The sequence below is a fragment of the Nothoprocta perdicaria genome, unplaced genomic scaffold, assembly GCF_003342845.1.
Source record: "Nothoprocta perdicaria isolate Ctin4 unplaced genomic scaffold, notPer1 scaffold_265, whole genome shotgun sequence".
In the NCBI taxonomy this organism is placed as follows: Eukaryota; Metazoa; Chordata; class Aves; order Tinamiformes; family Tinamidae; genus Nothoprocta; species Nothoprocta perdicaria.
The window spans coordinates 497553-520025 of NW_020455494.1; the positions used below are offsets into that span (position 1 = coordinate 497553).

At 43.5% G+C, this 22473-nt stretch overlaps 1 protein-coding gene across 1 annotated transcript in view; it reads left to right on the forward strand.

The window, feature by feature from the left end:
- Positions 1-22473, forward strand: part of MUSK (muscle associated receptor tyrosine kinase) — a 60044-nt gene that overhangs the window by 29203 nt on the left and 8368 nt on the right. Inside the window, exons 7-15 of the mRNA XM_026040779.1 lie at positions 5138-5297; positions 6223-6229; positions 8989-9255; positions 14943-15118; positions 15910-15933; positions 19679-19767; positions 20050-20209; positions 21457-21646; positions 21998-22189. Of these exons, the coding sequence (XP_025896564.1) occupies positions 5138-5297; positions 6223-6229; positions 8989-9255; positions 14943-15118; positions 15910-15933; positions 19679-19767; positions 20050-20209; positions 21457-21646; positions 21998-22189 (1265 nt within the window). The remainder of the gene's footprint in view (positions 1-5137; positions 5298-6222; positions 6230-8988; positions 9256-14942; positions 15119-15909; positions 15934-19678; positions 19768-20049; positions 20210-21456; positions 21647-21997; positions 22190-22473) is intronic.

The window sequence follows — 22473 nt, forward strand, 5'->3', positions numbered from 1 at the left end:
TAAGGAAGCATTTCTTCACTGTGAGGGTGACAAAGCACTGGAACAGGCTGCCCAGGGAGGTTGCGGAGTCTCCTTCTTTGGAGATCTTTAAAACCCGCTTGGATGCAGCCCTGTGCCATGTGCTCTAGGTGACCCTGTGTGAGCAGGGGGGTTGGACTCGATGACCTCTGAGGTCCCTTCCAACCTTCGGCATTCTATGATTMTATGATTCTATGATGCTTTAGAGATTTACAAACTTCCTTTGAGCCAGGATGTTYAGGGCTTCCTCTCAGATTTAAGTATTTCTGCAGCTATCTCTCCTGGCTTTTCTCTTAATGATACCTCTATGAAATATAATAACAATAACATGAAAAATACTATTCATTTGGCGGAAATAAAAATTTAACACAAAACGAGGTAGCTAAGTAGGGCAAATGGCTTGAAGCAAAATACCTTTGAGACACCGTGTATGCACAGCATATTTCCAGATAAACAGATTTGAAATTTTTGTGACCAACCTGTGTAGCACACTAAAGAACATCATGGATTTATTCCTGGCTAAAGGCATGTTCTCAAGAGAGGCAGATGCTTTTCCCCTGCAGACATCAGCACATGAAGAATCCACCAGTTCTCCCAGGAAATTGTTCCACAGCTTACTTATCCTGACCATTTAAAACAGGTATCTGCTTTGATACCTATTTAAGGTCCCTGTGTAGGTTATTTCAATGCCTTAGCCTCAGCTAGACAGAAGAGGCACAGAAGAGTGTCCAATATTGCCTTCCCAGAAGTGAAACAGTAAACCACAGTCAAGACAGCTCTCTGGGAACCCAAATCAATTGAACTATTTTCAAGACCTTCTCTGTAATGAATTCCCTCTGGTCTTCACATGGTTATTGTAGCCTTTTTTCATATTCTGTGTGCTTTTTCAACATCCTTTCAGCGGCGCAGGCCCCAGGTTGCAATGCCATGAAATTAGCCTGAGCAGTTGCTGAGTGGCAAATTGCCTCTGTGCTTTCTTACTGACTGCTGTAAACTACACATCCTTCATCCAAAGTCTGGCGATGGCAGTTCCTTTGGACTTGTTCTCCAATGTGATCAATAAATCCTCTTGCTACAGTTCCTTGCTTCAAAATATTGATCCCATTCTCATCTACCTCCTCCTTCTGGGTACTGAAATATGTAGTAAGGAGCCTGAACTACACTGCAGTGTGACTTGCCTTCCTTACATGTGCTAAACCTTCTTGAATGCATCTGTGTTATTAGGCATAAATCTCTATCTTCCCTTGAGGTAAATAAGGAAAGCAGGAAAGAGCAAGACGGTCAGTCTCTGCAGAGTCCCATGGATCCTCAGGAGTCTTCAGCAATAATTATTTTTAGAGAACCACAGGTGTTCATTCAAGCCTTGCAGGATGGTTTCCTGTTGGAAGAGAGATGTTACTGTAGGAGGCTCTGTGTATTTCTCAGCACACTTTGCTTAGAATGTATTGCCAATCCCACAGTGGCATTGCATTGGGTATTGCAACACCCAGTCCCAAGCAAAACCATCTTGGGTGGACTGTCAATACCAGACAGCCATCTCCCCGGAACGTGCTTACACTGCTAAAAGACAGCACAGACTATTATTTGGTGTTGTGAATAAACGAGAGTACCACAAGGCCAGCTGTAACCATGATGTTTAGGGAGTCTGACAGCCCCTGYAAGGGCAGTACCACTGGGCAGGGTGTTTTGCGGAGGACATCTGCTCACATGGACTTTCAGGCTGGTCTCTTCTTATGTGTTTATCCTCCAGATAACAAACCATCCTTGCCATATTCCCCGGAACATGCCTCTCACAGAATCACAGAATGTTCAAGGTTGGAAGGGACCTCTGGAGATCATCTAGTGCAACCTTCCTGCTCCAGCAGGGACACCCAGAGCATGTGGCACAGGGCGGCATCCAGGCGGGTTTTGAAGACCTCCAGAGTAGGAGACTCCACAGCCTCCCTGGGCAGCCTGTGCCGGGGCTCTGGCACCCTCACAGTGAAGAAGTTCCTCCTCACCTGGAGATGGCACCTCCTGTGTTTCAGCCTATGCCCATTAGCCCTTGTCCTGTCACTGGCCACCAGTGAAAACAGCTTGTCCCCTTCCCTGCATTCTCCCTTCCTGAACTTATACATGTAAGATCTCCTCAAGATCTCTTTTAGTCTGCTCCCACTAGTTCCTAGGCCAAAGCTCACGCTTCTGGCCATGTGCTGCAGAGCAGCTGAGAAAACAACAAAACCACAGAGGTCACCGCTTGCTTTTCAGAAGCATGCTAAAAAAGCACGATCTCCATCCAGCCACTCTCCGAGCGGGACTCAAAGTAGAAGGGACCAGCAAGCCGGGATAATTAGAACCTGCTCTCCACCTTCCTGCCTTTTTATGGCATTCTTTCACATGGAGGATTAGAAAGGCTGTGTCTCTGCATCACGCTGGTGCAGCCCATGCATGTTGCTCAAGTGCTTGGCTCTCACTGAGGGCCTTCACTGGCCAGATAGGGTCTGTGGCATTCTGCCTGCAAGACAGAAGCCCAGCCCAAGAGGGTTATGTTCCAGACCACATCATTTTAAATATGGCAAGGAGAGTTTAGTTTAATTATAGTCCTTGCAGAAGTTAAAGCAGGATGCAGGTGGAATGGAGCAAGCAGGCGACAGGGAGTTGCTTTAGAATGTGCAYCCTGTGATGCCTCTGTGGTCTTAAGAGACCTTAAATGCAGTCCTAAGCTTTAAAGAGTGGGAAACTGCTGTGGTTATTAAACTGCCTTTGGACAGAAAAATGCAAATTGCTGTAAGTATCAGCAGTCTTGCCTACTCAGGCAAAAATACAATGCTTTTTCTTCCTGCTGTGCACTAGAGCATACCATATAGCTTAAACCGTGATTTTCTGCACCACAAAGGAGAAATAAGCTAAGTATGAAGATGTGGTGAAGTCTCACCTTTGGTAGGTGCTGAGATGGAATTTCAAAGGTTTAAAGCAGATGTGCTGGAAACAAAACCTCAGGGAGAACGTTTGAAAAACAAAAGGGATCAATTAATATAATGAAAAGGTCTCCGATTCTCAGCAGAAAACAAACAAACAAAAATCCTCCACAGAACAAACAGACAAACCAACAGTGAAGTTGGAAGATCCAGGCTTCAGCTATCTGCCATTTTCATGAGCTACATGAGGCTTTCTTATATGATCGATGATGATTTTCCATACTGTAMATGCCACCACATACTGCTCATACTGTTTGCATCTATCTGAGCCAAGTTAGCCAGGGACTGTTTTTACCTAGGGGGACCTTGGGCTGATCTTGGCCATTGCATTGTTGTCAGCTGTCATATATTCCTCATGCCCATGAGCCCTATCAGCCAACGTGGCAAGCAAAGCATTTTTCATTGTGTGGTCCAGGCTAAGAGGAGCAATCATAGCTCACCRTGCTCAGATTTCCTATCTGAGGGCCATCCAGCTGTGCAAAACACCCCAGAGGGACCCAGTTTGGAACCTCGGCTTTAAAGTATTTTCTTGTGGAATTAGTAGAAAGAAGAATATAGGATGAAGGGAATGTATGAAACATTTCACACTCCATGTGATACCAGACATTGAAAACCAAAGAGCTTCACACCTGGGTGGGAGCTAGTGCAGTGGTGTATATTTGAAGCCCAAAGTGGCAGGAAGCAAGAGGAGATGACTAAAGCTGCACAGTCCACTGGCTTTTAGCAGCCTTCACTTTCAGGTGACTGTTAGAAGATGGGAGTAGCTTGTAAAGAAATTTCTGCTTTCCACATGGAAGGAGTCAACACGATTTTCATATTCTTTAACTATATTTTTGTCTAAGAAAATTTATAGGAAGAAATCTGATTAGTGATTTAAAAGAATGGACTTATAAAAAAAATCCTTGAGTTTCCATCTGTCTGAACAGACTTTGTGGGAGTAAACCCCAAAATATTCCCTCATCTCTGCCTTTGCATGATGACCARCATACTGTGCATCCCTGAAATATAGCGTGCAAGTATGTTGGTCTAGCTGGTGATAAACAGATGCTGCTTTGCTACAGCTCCAAGCTGAGCCTTCCTGAGGTGGAATAGATATGTATCTTTATTTTATTTCTAAAGAGAAAAAGAAACAATCTGTTTACTAAAGAAGTGATATCTTTTGATACCTTTTGTAGCAGGTGAAGGTCCCATCGATATCCTACCAACCGTCAAGAATGTCAGTTTAATCTGGCTAATCTCAAACCTAAATTCTTAGGCAAAGAGATTTGTTGGGTGACAGCTTACACTATGCTTAGGGCAAGGTACCCCACTAGGATCCGAAAATGATCACATCTCACCTGATTTATCCTTGATGGTTTTTACTGATGTGAACATAGTAGAGGCAATGCCCTTTGCAAGGTAGAACTTGGTATACCTTGTCGCTGTATGCCATATGAATACTATATGACCAGTAAAGACTGGAGTATAAATTTAAGCCACACTGGCAAAACCCAGCCTGGTCCAGTCTTATCATCTGGGAATTTCTGATAGGAGAAGCTGCCAGGCCAGAATTAACACATTTGCTGCCTCTTCAACACTTCCAGGTGTTAAATAGGAGAGTTTATCAGGTATTTCTGAGTATGGGAGCAGGAACCCCAGTTTTGTTCTCCATGACCCTAAGTGGTCATGGAACCACGAACCAAGGGATAGTTGGTGTGTTAATACAGCAGCAATGAACTCCAGGCTATCTTCTTTTTTTCATCTTTACAGCCAGGGTTGATCCACAAACCCAAGCAATGTTCTTATTTCCTAAGACATGGACAAATGATTTAATAAGTAGAGGTCGTGGAGTAATTATCCAGCTTGATTACATCAGTAAAATTGAGAATATTCCCCTCTGGAACTGAAAATTAATTGTAGAAAATATTGCTACAGTGTGAAATACAAGAAATCTTCAACATTTGCTTTTATCCATGATATACCAAATATGCTTCAACTGCTATGAAAGTACCAAAATAATGTGAACAGCCTTTAACTATATGTCACTTCCATCTCCTTGCTGCAACTTCTCTGAGAATTTCAGTGCTTGGAGGCGAATATCTTACTTTTTTATTGTTAGTGTTGTTTTGATGGTTCTTGTTTTATTTGGAAACAAAGCTTTACTAGCCTTTTCTTTCTCCTAGGTTTCTGCAGGGTCTATCGTGGAGAGCGTCAAGGACAGAGTGGTTGACTCCAGACTGCAGGTGTATGTCACCCGGCCCGGCCTGTTCACTTGCCTGGCCACCAACAAGCACAGCAAAACCTTTGGTGCTGCAAAGGCTGCAGCAACCATCAGTGTTTCAGGTATACTGGAAAAAAAAAAAAAAAAAAAAGAAAAAAAAAAAAAAGAGCTTTTTTTACCCTTGCATTGCACTTCCAGCTTTCTCTCAAGGCAGGAGGAAAGGAGTGTGCAGGTAGATGGAAAGCCTTGGAGAGCTAATAGTTTGCAGAGGGCTAAATTTGAGTACCAGTGCATCCCCTGCCGGGCTGCTTTCTCATATATGCTTACACTTCGGAGACACAGCTGTTGTTTCCTGCATGCTCGATGCTGTCCTGTACTGGGTGTCCCAGAAGCCCAGAAGTAAGTTCATCCATGCGCAGGAAGTGATGGCCACAGCCCAGCATCAGTATCACCTAACAGCAAGGTGAAAATAGCTCTGAGGACATCTGTAGCTTCTCAGTGGGTTGTATCCAAGAAGCAGGGAAGTTTCTGTTGGAAGAGTCCTTCTGGCTCAACAGGCCGTACCGGCTGGCTTGTACGCTGCACCGTGTGCATGTGGGACATATCGCAGTCAAGGAAAGGAGCCTCCAAAGGGGAGAAATACGGATCTGGCTCCGTTACACAGTCAGAAACGTGGCAGTTTGTCCCTGCTGTCCTTGGGAAATGGGCAGGGCATGTCGATGCCTTAAGCTGGATACACTGCCTGTTACATGGAACCCAAAGGACAGGAGCAAAGGCATGGGGTTATGGCACACCAGGCTGCCCTAACAAGAATTGGAGGCAGTAATTCATTCCCTCTCTAAGGCGTTGAGCTTAGTCCAAATTTTCCCCCTTACTGGAAGATAGTAGAAGTTCTTTTCAGGCAGCTTACAGACAGAAGGCCGAGCACAGGGATTATTTTATTTTTGTGTCCAGCTCAGAGGGGCTGGTGAAATATCACTGACGTCTTTTCCATTTCTTCTTTCTCCTTGCTCACTGAAACTGCTGGATTTGGTACCTACTCAGCAGAATGGAGGTAAGAATTATTTGCATGTGTCTGTTTGGGAAATTTCTTTGGGCAGAAAAGATGCAGGAGGAGAATAATGAAAAACTAAGGGTATTCTGTTGACTTATTTTAAATGAAAGAAGAATGTTCCAGGGTGTTGATAATGCAGGTGTGGTTCACCTGCAGGAAATGCAGAGCTCCTTTATACAGTCATGAGTAGAATCTGGGCCCAGACAGATAAACATGCATCTATATTGAGGAAATTGCATCAAACATCAGTAAGGATGTTTAAAATGCAGTAGTGGACAGAATACCTTGGTGTAAATTCTGTTCACAGTTAATGCATCTGCAGCTTCCCTTACCTTTATAGGCAAAAAGGTTAGTTTTAGGATAAGTTCGTTCTGTGCACAATCAATAAATATTTTTTAGGGCAAGGAGTACAAGGCCAGGGCAAGTGAAGCTTAGGTATTTGTTACAAGCAAAGCCACTCACATATAATCAGGCATGCACTTTTGCCTAGTATTTTCTGGACTAAAAATGAATTTATTTGATTTTCTTTTTTTTTAAGAATCTTAACATCTGCATGCCTGGAAGCAAAATGGAAGGGCTAGCCTGGCAGGAAGGATACGATCTATCAGTCCTCAGAGCAAAGAACAGACAGAGAAAATCTGAGGAAATGACTTTTCTACTTTGCCAACTCAGGCTCCCTGTGAAGGTCCTTACCTCATTCGGAGGGGTTTGTCCCATTAATTCAGGAAATTTTTAAGTGATTTTTGGCCGTTGAATGATGATGGCAGACACATGCTTTGCACTTGCGCCCGTACAATTGTAGAAGACTTGGAAATAGTTACCAGCCTGTTTCTCCAGTTGCTCTCAGCATTTCCTCTCTAGATTTTTCTTCCACTGATAGATACTGCGATAAAAACATTACTGGTTCTTCTCCATTCTAGGAAGCCTGATCTATGTCTCCCCGTGGATTTTAAAAGAAACAGAGAAACATGATATTAATATTGGTGGCTCTTATCAGAACATTTCTATTCATTAGAAATGAATAGAATTCATTCTATTTCAAAACATTAAGCTCAGTAGCAGAGCCATCGTGTGGAAGTCTGTGCCATCACTTGTCGCAAAAACCACAGCTTTTATACCCACCAAAACTGCTGTCATTGTGAAGACAGGGACAGTCGGACCCTGGGTACACCATGGTCTGTGCTAGGTCAGTGTGGTGCTGTTGTGAACTGTGGGACCAGTGCAGGATCCTGGGGAGGAGCTAGTGTTGCAGAAAGGGTGTCTGCAGAGCTCAGGTGCTCAAGGGGCTATGACAACACTAATACATCGAGGTATTAGCTCTTTTAGCTTGCCTGAAAAAGCCTCTGCAAAGAACAACAACAAAAAAGTTGATGTTGACCCCAAAAGAGTGCAGGTAAATTGTGTGTTCAGAAAGTGTAGTCTGTTTACTGAGAAAAGCATCACAAAAGCAGGAGTTTGGGCTGTACAAAAGCTTGTTTAGGTATCCTGCATAAGCTCCAGATTTCTTAAGAGAAATAACAAGAATCCACGGGACATTGACAATAGGTGATTATTTGGACAGAAGAAAGAAAGAAAAGGCATGGATACAAATAGCTCCGCTGACTATTCCGAATGGCTGGCATGTTGTGAAGTGAACTGCATGACCCCTGTTAAACTGGCTGGATGAGCAATGGGGACAGCTGCACCCTGCTCTGCTCCCGCTATGTGCCCKTCATTCCCGTGTGCGGGACTGCCTGTTTCCCCAGGTGCTCTTCCTCCCTGGCCCTCTGGCATTGCTTTCCATGGCTACTGGAGCCAGGGGCATGTCCTGTGTCCGCACCTTTCTGCTGCCCACCCTATGGGGCGGTGAGAGCTGCTGGAAGCACCGCTGACCTGTGCGTGCACTCGCCCTTCTGGGGGAGCAGGGAGGAACGACCGCTGTCTCCATCTGCACGCAAAGACATGGGAAAAATAAATAAGTGGAGCAGACTCTGCTGTTCTTTTTATTGCCCTGTCATAGGTTGTGTCCTGCTGCTTGAGGATGGGGCTTTGCAGTCTGGGAGATGTGATGAAGAGGGAAAAGACCGTAGAGGGCTGAGCACAGTATGGAAAATTCCACTGCCTCGTGTCTTCTGCCACTGTGCATCTCCCAGTGCAAAGTCCTCACTCTTCTGGCAGCCACAGGCTGAATGAAACATTTGCTTTGAGAAATTGACAAAAATGTGTGGGAGAGACATGGAGCCACGAGGGGTGCAGAAGTGGGGACGGCCAAGCATGGGTTTTGCTGATCTCACCTTGCAGAGGGTTTTCTGGAGTGCTTTGAGTGGAGCTCACCTGGCACCTGTTCACCCAACCTCTCCAAAATTAAACTATCACTTGTCAGGACACTAAATAAATGGCCACAGGTGCAACAGGACTTCTGATCASTTCTGCAGAGGAACAAAAAAAAACCCCAAACTATTTCCCATCAGGGCCTGGGGACTGGCTGAGGGGCAGGCTAGGTCAGGGTTGTGCATTGAGACTCAGCTGTTTTGCCTACTGCTAATGTTAGAAACTGAGGCCAATTCCTTAACAACCAGATCTCCAATAGGACCTTGTGTGGACTCTTGGGTTTGTTGCAATGTTCTCTTCTCGGGTGGTATTACCTCATTTTAGTGGTTATGCACCCYCTTCAGCTTTATGTATGCTGTTTTATTCAGAAACAATGCCGAGGCATTTAGATGTTTGCTCCAYGGGTATTTATGATGGTAAGCTGACTGTGTGTGTTCTGTCCTCGACAGCAAACTGTACAAGGGTGATGCAGGCTACTGCAGCACGTACAGAGGTGAGGTGTGTAGTGGTATCTTGTCGAAGAGTGCTCTTGTTTTCTTCAACTCCTCCTATGCTGACCCAGAGGAGACCCAAGAACTGCTTGTACACACTGCCTGGACTGAACTGAAAATGGTGAGTTCATTCTGCCAACCAGCTGCTGAATCTCTGCTGTGTAACTACATCTTCCAGGAGTGCAATCCCTCGGGAGCAGGGCCAGCTCCAAAGCCAGTGTGCAGGTAAAGAAAAAAAATGTTTATTTTCATTTCATGGGGATATGTAGGCAGCAGGGGAGTAGCGAGGGAAAGTTTGTCCAGACCTGAGTACTGAGTGAAAACAGCCGCTTTATATTTGTATGGGTTTTTACTTTGCATCAGTCTTTGTTTTCCCCCTGTTGTGCACAAGGCAAGGCCTGATCTCGCTCAGTCTGAGGTCATTTCTRGAATTTAAGGTGATCTTCAGGTCCAAAGATCTGTGTAGTGTAGTACTTTCAACAGCAAGCGTTGACGCATCTCTTTGAATAACACAATTGATCTAAATAATTAACAAACATTATCATTATTAATCATTATTAACAAATCAGTGGGAATTTTTGGTAAATACTGATGGACCACATGCAGCAAAATCTTGTCAAAGCAATATATTAATTGCTGAATGTTTCCCACCGTGATAGCAACAAAACAACAACAACAAAAGCCCGTACTATAGACACTGCCTGGGTAATTGTGCCTGCTCCGCCCAACTTCTTGCATGGCATACATGCCATCCTATACTCAGAGAAATGTCCATTAAAACAGGACTGGCAGGGACTCTGAGGAGTCCAAAGCATCTACTCCTGCAGCTAATCGATTGCTGTCATGTGTCAGTGTAACGGGTTCTGGTCCACTGMTTCCTGCCCATGCAAGCTGCCAAGCAGCCCTCCCTTCAAGCTTTCCCGTCCTCCCACCACGGGTATGGAGGAGACTATCTTTCCTGTCTCTTTTATCAAGTCTTCCCCATCTTCTCAAGTTAGATAAAGCCAGTCTTTTTTTSCAAACTGTCCTCCTAGGTCTTGTTCTTTAGGCCTCTGGAGCCCCTGCTGTGCATCTTTCTTTAAGTGCCATAGCCRAATTGTTCCTTGTCTCCAGCTGAGGATTCATTAGTGCTAACTAGAAAGGAATGACAATTGCTTGGCAAGTCTTGTGGAGGACAGTCCTGTATAGACATCCCAGGGAGAAGCTTTTTGTTTCTTCCTAACGCAGCAGTCTGACACAGCTGATTCATGTTCATTTTTAACCTTGGAAGGATTGCTGTCCAGTCATTCTTCATCTTATGTTTAGGGAGCTGACATTCCTGCTTAAGTACAGTACTTATTTTGTGTCCTCCTTGAACTGCACCTTAAAACAGATTATTCAAATTAGTGTTTATCAGGAGAGCAGGCCCAATTCCGATGCCTCAACTGAAATAAAAGACTTGTCTGCAGACACAGCAAGAGCAGAGACACTGCTCTGCCAGCTGGGCTTGGGCCAGTTCTAGTCTAGGGGCAATTATTTTTCCCATTACAGAGGAGCTTTTTAGGACAATCACCGGGACATCATCTTGTAATCCCAGCCTCCTGGGTTGCTGTTCCCAAAGGCACGCAGGAAGATCCCAGTGAGAGGCATGKCAGGACTCTGTGTTCTTCGTTTGTGCTGTGCTGTATTCCTGGTCTGCACAGTAATGGAATATATCCTAAGAGACACATGTGTAAATATGCACAGATTACTCTTCTGAGTAGGACTGAGCCTTTCTGGTTGCTGGCAGATACCTTCATGCTCTGCTATTTGTCATTATCCCTTTTTGTATATGATCTCCCTGCCTATTTTCATGGTGTGTGACAGTATTTATACCTTTAAGTAAGAATTTGATTTTCTCAGGTGCTATAAAATTCTTACAATTTTAAGGAATATTTTTCCTGGACATGTTCCCATTTGCTTTGGAATATTTGTCATTGTCATTGTATTGTCATTTATTCTTTGCAGATTTTTTTTTCTCTTCCCCATGTCATTTTGCGTGTTTCTTTTGGTTTCGAAACTAGTTAACTTGAACAGTAACAGATGAATAGACTGAGTATTTAATAAAATAAACAGCTGGTAAAAGAAGATGAAGTGAAACAGAATGAACATGAAGACAAAAATCTCACTTCATTTAAACTGAAATGCAAATTGATTAAAATTAGAGTTTCCCTGKTTTTTGGCTAACATGATTTCTCATAATTGTCGGTTAACTGCTACTGCTGACTGTTGCTCTGACAGCAAAAACCTACTACTTAGTAGATTTAAGTAKATTTTAGTATTTCTGCTACTGTTGATATAAAGCGATGTTGCTCCAATGAGCATATTGGAAAACAGAATAACAGAATCACAGAATGGTTAAGCTTGGAAGGAACCTCCAGAGATTTTCTAGTCTAACCCTCCTGCTCCAGCAGAGACACCCAGAGCACGGGTCACAGGGCTGCGTCCAGGTGGGTTTGGAGACCTCCAGAGAAGGAGACTCCACAGCTTCCCTGGGCAGCCTGTTCCAGGGCTTGGCCACCTTCAGAGGAAAGAACTTCTTCATATGGAGAYGGAACTTCTGGAGTTTCAGCTTGTAGCCATAACCCCTTTTCCTGTCACTGGCCACCTCTGAGAAGAGTTTGGTCCCATCCTCCCTGCATTCTCCCCTCAGGTACTTCTACATATTGATCAGATCCCCTCTCAGCCTTCTCCAGGCTAAACCATCCCAGCTCACTTAGTCTTTCTGCATACAAGAGATGCTCCAGTCCCTTAATCATCTTTGTCGCTCTCCGCTGGACCCTCTCTAGAAGCTCCACATCCCTCTTGTCCTGGGGAGCCCAGAACTGCCCCCARTGCTCCAGGTTTGGCCTCCCCAGAGCTGAGCAGAGGGGCAGGATCCCCTCCCTCCCTTGACCTGCTGGCAACATYCTCCTCATACAGCCAGGAGCCCATTGGCCTTCTTGGCCGCGAGGGTATTGCTGCCTCATGGGCAACTTGGTGTCCACCAGGACTCCCAGGTCCCTCTCTGCGGAGCTGCTCTCCAGCAGGTCAGCCCCTAATCTGTGCTGGTGCCTGGGGTTATTCCTGCTCAGGGGCAGGACCCTGCACTTGTCCTTGTTGAACCAGGGTGAACCTTGTTGAGTCAGGGTGACTCTGTGCCCTCGTCCAAGTCATTGATGAGCAAGTTGAGCAGCACCAGGCCCGGTACTGACCCCTGAGGGACAGCACTGGCCACAGGCCTCCAACTGGACTCGGCCCCATTCATCACCACCCTCTGAGCTCTGCCATCCAGGCACTTCTTAATCCATCTCACTGTCCACTTGTCCAGTCCACATCTCCGGAGATTTCCTATAAGGATGTTATGAGAGACTGTGTTGAAAGCCTTGCTGAAGTCAAGGTAGACAACATCCATGGCTTTCTTATTGTCCATCCAGCCAGTCATTCCATTGTAGAAGGCTGTCAGGCTGGTCAAACATGCCTTCCCCTTGGTGAATCCATCTTCATTACTCTTGATCATGTTCTTTTCCTTGACATGCCTAAAGATGGTTTCTAGGATGAGCTGCTTTCCTGGGACGGAGATGAGCCCGACCAGCCTGTAGTTTCCATCTCCACTCTCTTGCCCTTTTTGAAGACTGGAGTGATGCTGGCTTTCTTCCAGTCCTCTGGCACCTGTCCCACTCTCCATGACCTCCCAAAGTATTTGAACTCAGCTGAGCTAACCTGTGCCAGGTTCTTCAACACTCTTGAGTCCATCTGAGCCCACAGATTTATGAGTGTCCAGTTTGCCTAAATAATCCCTAACCCTATCCTCCTCCACTAGCAGAAAGTCTTCCTCTCACCTGGTTCTCTCTCTTAAATCTGGGCTCTAGTTCAGGGGGACCAGCCTTAACAGTAAAGACAGAAGCAAAGACAGCATTTAGTAACTCTGCCTTCTCTGCATCTTCTGTAACCAAGGCACCTTCCCCATTCAGTGGCAGCAACTTATACCCTAGTCATCCTCCTATTGCATTCACTTTGTCCATGTATATATGCCTTCTTTCGATAAGAATTTGCATTGGTAAAATGCTACTGGAACACCTCTCCTTTTACTACTGATCTTGGTCAATCTGTTACGGTATTGAATAAAATCTCTAATAATAAAAAGAAGTAACTTTTTCAATATCATCTCATGAAGCTCTCACTGCTCAAAATTAAGCGTTACAAAAGTAGCATGATCTCATGTCTGTCCCTGTTACTGTGACATGATGTTAACAAGAGCAAAGGCTCATGGATGAACAGAAACTCCCTTTCCTTTGTAATGGACAGGATTATAGAGGAATGGTTATTTGCACTTTACATTTGCATTTTACATTGCATTGAATAAATGACTTGGGTTAAGGATGCTCAGGCTTTGAAGGCCAAGGCCGCTAACACAATCCACACTTCCTAAGGATCACCCTCTGCTCCAAGTGTAACGCTTTCCCATTTCCCTGGCTCAGCATCTCAGCAAAAATCATCAATAAGAGTGACTATAATTCAGAAGATCAGTTTTATTCCACATGCTGTTTAATAACAACAAAATTTAAGACACATCTGATTGCTCACTCCTGCTCTCACAGAAGTGAGGGAGGAAGAAAGCAACACTGCCCAAAGCCAGCAYAGCTTAGCTGAATCTTCAGGTTTGCCTATCATAGGCATCTATCATACCTGCTGGAGAGCTCCCAGGCATCTGTCATAGTTACTGAAGAGCTCCTGCCCGACCATCATGTTTAAAGTCCTAACATGCTTAAAGTCCCTTAGTCCTTCAGGGGTCATGTTGCTGTCAGTGTTTGTAGTGTTGGCAAACACTGCCCTTTGTTATCTGCTCTTGCCAAAACTGTTGGTTAAGGAGCAGAGAGATTGCATCAGCCTACCAGGTGGTGTTTTTGATTCAAACTTTCTTTGTGATAGTATCTCACTCCCATTTGGGTGAGCTGGTATGGTTGTTGGAAAGGGTAGGCATCTGCTGAGGACTTCAGCTCAGTTCAGCAAGAGCTGTCCAGTGTTTTTACCACCAAGTCTCTTGAAAATGAATAAATAAATGTAAACAGATAATAAATTAACTCGTATAACAAACACGCTTTCTTCTGTTGTAACAGTTTCCGTTTTTTTCTCTTTCTTCTAGAGCAGATATTTCTGCCTTTGCTTTCTTGACAAAGCATCTTTTATTAAGAAATACTTAAATAGGGAAAGATCTGTTTTTTTCAGTGAATGTTTCACATTTTTATTGAGGCACYGCATTAGGTAGAAGATAGTATTGTCTCTTATTTTACCAAACTGTGTAAAAGTTTTGCTGCAGATAAGTCACAGATGAAAAAGTGAGACATGTCTGTGGAGAAAAGAAGAAAATTGGGTGGGTGCTTGAGTGAGATTAAAAATGTAGGCAAATACTTATCCTAAAAAGATTAAGCCTTGCTTCTCACCTCCTGTCTTCAATGTACAATACTTGCTTCTCACCTCCTGTCTTAAATGTGCAATACTTTTATGCATGTTTTATGGAAGACAGGTGAGATTTTTAGGATAGTAGGATGGACAGAAAAATGCTCAGGTAACATCCAGACGTGCTGTTTTACTTGAAAATGTGGACAAATATGTAGGAAAAGACAGGAATGAGTATTCCTCACAGACTATGATGTGTGTGGTGTTTTGAACATAACCCAGCTTCATTAAAATTGCARTTTTGAGGGTTTCCTAAAGGAAGCTGTTACATTTTACACAGAGTTTCCTGTGCAGTTTACGAGCCAGACGGAGTCTCAGATGGCTTAGATGAGCGTAGCCCCATTTGTGGATTTCTGTCAGCTTGCATAACTCCCTCACACACCACTGCTGAATACAGCGATTGTTATGAAGGCATTGACCGCTGTTATTTCACTGTTTTTTGCAAAATAATGTAGAGAGAATTGCCTTGCTGTAAAGGATCTCTACTGCTTTAAGGAATGGCTCTCAATGGAGGAAAACTCGCAGAAGGGGATTTACAAGCCAGGACAGATGCTGCTCACTCTTCCCGAATGCAACAGGCTGCCCAGCCTGCACCAGGACCCCAGCGCCTGCACCAGGATCCCTTTCTTTGGTAATGGCCCGCGTGCTCCCRCTACTCTTCTTCCTGAGCCAGGGAAGCAGGAAGAAGGGGACCACACTTGGGGACCAGCTCCATGGCTGGGTGTGGGTGTGATGATGCCCCGGTGGCCCTGATGTTGGCCAGCCCAGTGGCCACCATGTCTCCTGTTCTTGCAGTGCCCAGGGGAGCTCCCGCAGCTCGGAGTCCTCTCCCTGGTGCAGGGACTCTGGAGGGATCACTCTTTCAGGAGCAGGAGCTGCCCAGGGAGTCCTTGTCTGGGGAGATCCAGCTTACAGAGGCTGTCTTTAGAGAGGAACCTGGCATTTAGTATGGACTCACGGGTCATGAGTCAGCTCTGAGTTCTTGCTGGCTTGTCTTCGTATAATAAACTCTGGCACCTCTCTGCCTTTGAATGGGGAAGACAATGGCTGCAAAGGGTGCARTTTACAGCCAAAATAAGAGCTGACCTATTCCTCCATAGAAGTTGTTATGGTTGGAAGAGGCATGCAAAGTGAGCCACCTCCTGCCAGCATCTGTGTGTTATGCTGCAACATCATCATTGTTTGCCTGTCTGATTTGATGAGGATGAGAAAATATATCCCTCAAAATTGCCTTCTAAACCTAGTACCTGAGCAAACCTTGGGCCATAATATTCTCATTGTCAAAATCAGTTTTAGCAGTAGCCTCCTGGGTGCCATTGCAGAGAAACAAGCCACATGGACGTCTGGAACGTTCCTTAAATAAGCACTCCGTTATCACTTTCTGGACAACACCTCTTTACACCTTACTTTGTCTTTTTACAGATTTTAAGAAGGAGAATATAACCAGTAAGTAAGCTACTCTGGACTTTAGAGCTACAGTTTGGGTCTAATATTTCTGCTTAAGCTGTAATATTGCTCATTGATAGCATTTTTATGTTTTGCTCTGAGACTGGTTGGCTGGATTTTGGTTATCTCCAGGGAACATCCAGGCTTTCACATCTAAGGCATGGTGAAATAAATTTCCAGCTCCCCAGTGTCAGAGGGGAGTGCAGCCTAGTAGCTGTTGAAGGCAGTTATATAGGAATACTGTTTTTATGTGGTATCCATTGACTCTTCTCCCATCTTTCCAATCATTGATTCTAGTGTTGCTATATCCATTTGTTACTGTTGCCTTGGTTGTTTTTGTCTTACATGCTCTTACTGACCATGTAATATACTATAAGCTAGGTGCAGCTGGCCTTACAAGACTTTATTCCCCAAAGACCCCAGCACTTAGAGTGATCACTGAAGTTGATTATTTCACACATGACTCCTCCTTCACCCGCTCAAGATCCAGCCATCTCTCACAACTCTATCTGTGGCTTTTATCTGCTTTCTGCTTTATTACTGGTCATTTCTGGCAATTTCTGGTATCACATCCAATAGCCGTCCATATCCTGTTCATGTAGATAAACCTCTGTCSAGCCCAAATGCAAATCACCTGAACTAGGGAGCACAGACAGAACAGACCCTGAAAGGATTGTGAAGTTTCCTGTGTTAATTTATGATTTTGCTGAATGGACAAGGACTGCCAGTACTTAAGGCATTTCACATTAAAGACTTGCTTATTTTGCTTTTGCATTTTTGTTCTTTTATTAGTTATTTGACCTCACATACTGCAAGGACTTGTGTTTCTCATTGGCTGAAAAGTGCATATTCAGCTCTTCCAAATGCTGTTTAAGACTGACTGCTGAATATGTCATGCCAAAAATATGAAGAACAGTATCTCTCTTCTGTTATGCTTTTGAACAGAGAATTTCTTGATATTTTTACAGCATTATGTATCCTCTGTATACATAAAAAAGAGAATATGAAGAACGTAAAACTGGAAATTTTTGAAAAGTTTGTTTTATGGGAATTCTCCATTCTTCAAGACTGTGCTGCCACAATCAGCGTATTGCCCAAACCCCAGACACCCTGCATTATACACATCAGAAATCAGTAACATCTTGCAGATGCTCCAGCCTTACTAGCCCAGCAGGTCTGCTGTTAACAGCCTATAGCAAAGGTCAGTCCTCACCCTGGGGGAAGAATGCACAGAGGAAGGATGCTGGCATGTGAGCAGTACTTTCCTGAGACCTCAGGAAACTGAAACTTCATAGGTTTTTGGATGTCTGCTTCCAAGTGCCATGGAAAAATGCAACCGTTTTGCTCAAGTTCAACAGTATTTTCTCAGATTGGAATCTCACAGATAGGTACTGATCAGCAGTGAATCATAATAGTAACACTTTAGTGATTCTTCTCCCCTCCAGTTTTCTTGAGAACAGCTCTTAGGTGTACAGACCTCTGGGGCACAACTGACTTTTTTTTTCTGCTTTGCAYGTTGAAGTTATTTGTTAAAGCCCAGTTAAAGAGTTTTTACTATTCCTTTTCTCCTCATTGTAGTAAGCATCTATATGAAAGGATCTTCTTTACTCTGTGGACTAAGGGATGAGTCTAAACATTTGTTCATGCTTTTGCCCCTAAAGCCCTCCACAGTGCTCTTCAAGGATCATAGAATCATAGAATCACAGAATGCCGAAGGTTGGAAGGGACCTCAGAGGTCATCKAGTCCAACCCCCCTGCTCACGCAGGGTCACCTAGAGCACGGGGCACAGGGCTGCATCCAAGCGGGTTTTAAAGATCTCCAGAGAAGGAGACTCCAAAGAAGGATGTCAAACTGGTATTTGTTTCAGACTTGTGGCAGAAGCACTAAAGCAGAGTTCATACTTATAGTGAAAGTTTAAGATTTTTCTGTTGGTTGCTAGCTGGATGAAGAGGAAGATTTCAAGTATTTTTCTCCTTGCCTTTGAATGGGAGACATTAAAAATGCTTGGCCTAGGCACAAGTGTTTTGGGTCAGTCTAACAAGCTCTGCTGGCCCTGTGCGTGCTGTTAGCTTGTTGTGTGTGAGGTATAACACTGCAGCTTAAACGACCATCAAAGAAACCTTGATTAATCTATTTCACTTGGCATTTGTGAAGGGCAAAATGTGTTCATGGTGCTTGGTGTCATTCCTAAACTGATGTGGTCCCACTTGCTGGCCTGCAAGGACTTACTTGGCCCTGTGTTTGAGCTCACTCACACATCATGGTGATATTTCTGCATGCTCATGGGTGGTGCCTGGGCCTGATGGAAATGGAGAAAGCTGTGGGTCTGTAAAAGACCCATTATTTCATTAATGAACGCAATGAATGCTGTCAGATCAAAAGAGCAGGAAGTCATCATAYTGTGTTCTGATTTATCCTAGTGCTGCCTTCTACACTGGTCCTTACAGGAATGCTCAGTCACTCTAAACAAGCATCTCATTACAAAGAAGGCCCTACAAAAAATAAATCAGCTATAGAAGAGAYTGTACACATTGCTCAGATAAAGTGTATACATAGATTTCCTCTGAAACTTGGATCAAGTGTTAGACATATCTTTTCTGAAACTTAAAATAAATGTACTTAAAATCTAAAACTTCAAAGCAAAACAGATACCATAATGTTTTCCATTTTCCGAGCTGCAGGTTTAAGAATGCATATATAGAGCAAAAAGGCTATGTGGCAGTGCTTATTAGGTTACCAGTTTGTCTTACAAGGTTAATAATGCGACATTGAATATATGGGCTGTAATGCATGGCTACAACCAGAATGTTAGTCCATGATCAGCTTGGTTTCCATAAAATTTACTAGCACATGTTCAAGAGCATGAGGCTGTATCTCCTCTCCAGTCACTCCTCCTGCATAGATTATGCCAGCATGCATTAAACTCTCCCTTAAGTGCAGATCATCTCGACATTTTTGTCTTGGGAGCATATTCTTGCAATAAAAATTTACTGAAGGTTTCCTGCTCATCTTTTTTTTTTTTTTTTTTNTTTTTTTTTTTTTTTTTTTTTTTTTTTTCCTTTTTTTTTTTTTAAACCTTTGTAAGATTTGGATATGTAATGTGAACTATGTGAACATCTTCCATTAAAAATAGTATTAATTTATGCTAATGCTATCCCTTCAGATTTGGGAAGGGATAATTTCCTTTAGCGTTTTCCATATATGCCAAAAAACAGTCTGTATCCAGATTTTCAGGCTAAGAAGATAAGTGCTGTACTGTGGTATCATAGTAGGACCTAATTAGTTCCTGCCCTCTGTTTCTTTCCCCAGAAGTTTAGATATTTCTTGCTACTGTCCTGCAAAGGTGCAGGATGTGAATTGTGAAACTAGTGGTGCATTATGCCTACTGTCTTTGCCTTGCTTCAGCACTGGTTGCATTAAATGTGGGTCTGTGCTGTATTTTTTGCATGAAAGCACAGAGAACTGGATAGACCCTGTGACTGTCACAAGCACAGAGCTCAATTAATCTGCAAGAGCTCCCCTTCCCYCTTTGGAGTTTTACCAGATTTAGTCTGAGGCATTGAGCTCAGAATCATTTAAGCAGAGCGGAGGGATAAATAGTCTTTTGACTGCTGCTGTCTTTTATGCATGTCAGATCTGCTGCTAATTGCCACTTTTTCTCATATAATGATGACATGTACATTTGTGAGTCTATGCTGCAGGACGAGGTCTCAGGTGTCTGATGTCCATGTTGTTTCTCTCCAGGGACTTGCTACAGCGGCAATGGCCAGTTCTACCAGGGCATGGTCAATGTCACAGCCTCCGGCATCCCCTGCCAGAAGTGGAGTGACCAGGTGTGTGACCCACCAAGCGGAGAGCTGGGCTTGAGATCTGCCTTTCCAAAGGCAGAGCTTACCAGAGCTAGGAAGTCAAATCCCCTTCACAGGACTGGATTAACAAGAGGCTGCCTTCATTCTTGTATTGGCTGGTGCCTCCCATTGCATTCTCAGTGGTTCTTGCAGGCCTCTAAAAGGCTGTTATGCTTCTTCCTTTCTCTTTCTCTCTTTTTTGTTTCTTTAAATATCAGCAGGAAAAATTGTACTCAGATACTAAAGCAATTTATTTCCTCCCACAAGGTTCCTCATTTACACAGAAGGACTCCTCAGGTCTTCCCTGAGCTGTCTGATGCAGAGAATTACTGCCGTAATCCAGGAGGTGAAAACGAACGTCCCTGGTGTTATACAAAAGACCCATCTGTGATCTGGGAATACTGTAGYGTGTCTCCTTGTGGAGATGGTAAGCCCTTTTGATTTTATGATTTGTTGTTCTTGGACCATGTAGGATCTTGGTATCCTCGTTGTGGCACAAGTGACTACAGGGCCGTAGTAATTTATTCTGGCTTCTGGATTTGGCCAATGCTATGTCTTTTCAAAGAGCCATCCAGCGTCTTTATCTTGGAGATGTAATACTCATTTTACAGATGGGGAAAGGAAGACAAAGAAACTGAGTAAATTGTCCCTTATTACTTTAAGGCCAGAGAATCTATTTAAGTGTGCTGGTCATTTTGCATTGTGGGAAATGAATTGGCCACAGATGTTTTCTAAGGAAAAGTCAAGGCTTAAAGCACCTGAAATGTTTTACCAAGTTGTTTTGCTTTTGATGATTTTTCTCAATAACAACAAATCGTAACTAAAAAAAGATCTGAAAAGGATGGAAACATTTTGTTTTTGTGGTGTTGAGAGTAAGTCTTTCTAATATGTCTTTTTCAAAGAAAAGTTGTTTCAAAATGTATTTCATTAAAATATGAATTTTTAGGATCTCAAAAATCTGGAAATAAAACAATTCTATTTGGACAGAGATTAGAGATATTGTGGGCTTAAGGGAACACAAGTTGGTACCAGTTCAGCAGGCCTTAAAAAAAAGAAGAAKAAAGTTTCTTTCTGTTTTCAGTGGTTGCATAAACAAATTAGCAGTTTCTAGGATGTGTTAAAAATGCTCAGCAGGTGTCTACTTGATTTTTTTTCCTAAAGGTATTTAGTCAGATGTACTAACAATAACTTACCATGTTTGGATCCATGAAGGCACTGAGGTACAAACTGTTGGAGGCAGGGTATTCCAGAATAGTATCCCTGTGGACTTAGCTTGGTCTTACCAAATCCCACCTCTGTATTCCTGTGAGATGCACAATGGTGTGGATCTTTGATTTTTCCCCATGCAAATAGAATTATATCTGAACACTTTTGGACATCGTGAGGTGTGATTTCCTACTCATTCTTAAAAACTCTCTGCTCTGATTCCTTACCAAATTGTCCCGTTCTCTTGATCTTTACCTGATCCTGGATTTTCAAGTTTGGCAGGCAAGCAGGGATTTTACTTCCTTTAAACCTAACTGCCCATAGCTGAGTAATACCCTCTTGCAAAGTGATGTTATATCTGTACTGTCACAGTTATCTCTGACAACAAGCTGATTACATAAGTATCTCTTTAGGAAAATTCTTGTAGACTTTAAGAAAAATAACCTTCTGGTTTTGTTTCCCTTGCAGTTTCGTTATCACTAGGAACAAGAAAACCAAATGGAGACACTCAAGATCTCCCCTTTCCTCCTCCCTTTTCCCCTACATATTCCATGACTGTTATCATTTCGATCATCTCCAGCTTTGCCCTGATAGTGATTCTTGCTATTGTCACCCTGGTTTGCCACCGTCGGCGAAAGGAATGGAAAAACAAGAAGAGGTAAGAGTCAGGACTTAATTCAAAGCAACTAATTCTGTTTTGAAACGGAGCTTGCCTGCAGGCCTAGGCTGAAGACTGATAACACAGTCCAGCTCTTGGTGAGGTGAGCAGCCCTTCCTTTATCTGTTGCAATGCCAGAGCAAGCTCTCACAAGTCAGTGTAGCCCCTGTATCAGAGCTGAAGTTGGCATGGCAGATTTATGGGGGGAATAGGATCGGACCCTGGGACAAGGCTCTCCTAGCAGTCCCACTGAACCTCCTCTTTCCATGCTGGATGAAACCAAGCCTAGAGGAGATGAAAAAAGCAAGGTATTGATTGCACACTGACTTAGCAACCATTCCCTTGTTTCAGGGAGGCAGAAACACCGACGCTTACCACTCTGCCCTCTGAACTCCTTTTGGACAGACTGCATCCCAACCCTATGTACCAGCGGATGCCCCTTCTCCTCAATCCAAAATTACTCAGTCTGGAGTATCCACGCAACAATATTGAATATGTGAGAGATATTGGGGAAGGAGCATTTGGCAGAGTTTTCCAAGCAAGGTAAGGGGCCTGAGCATGAATCCACCTATCTGCAATAAAAACAGCATTTGGCCAGTTGTTTTCTGAAAATGAGAATTTTTCTCTTCATTTAATCAAGCTGCACAAAGAATTAAATTCTTCAAACAGAAATCAAATGTATTATATGGTAGAAGGACCATTTGGTAAAACTCAGACTTGACTTTTTCTGCTGTATGCTGCTTTCCATTGATAATTGCTAAACCTTTCTCGCTAATGCGCTGTTCTTTCTAGTAGGTACAATGTCTCGCTCATATATTAACATCTGT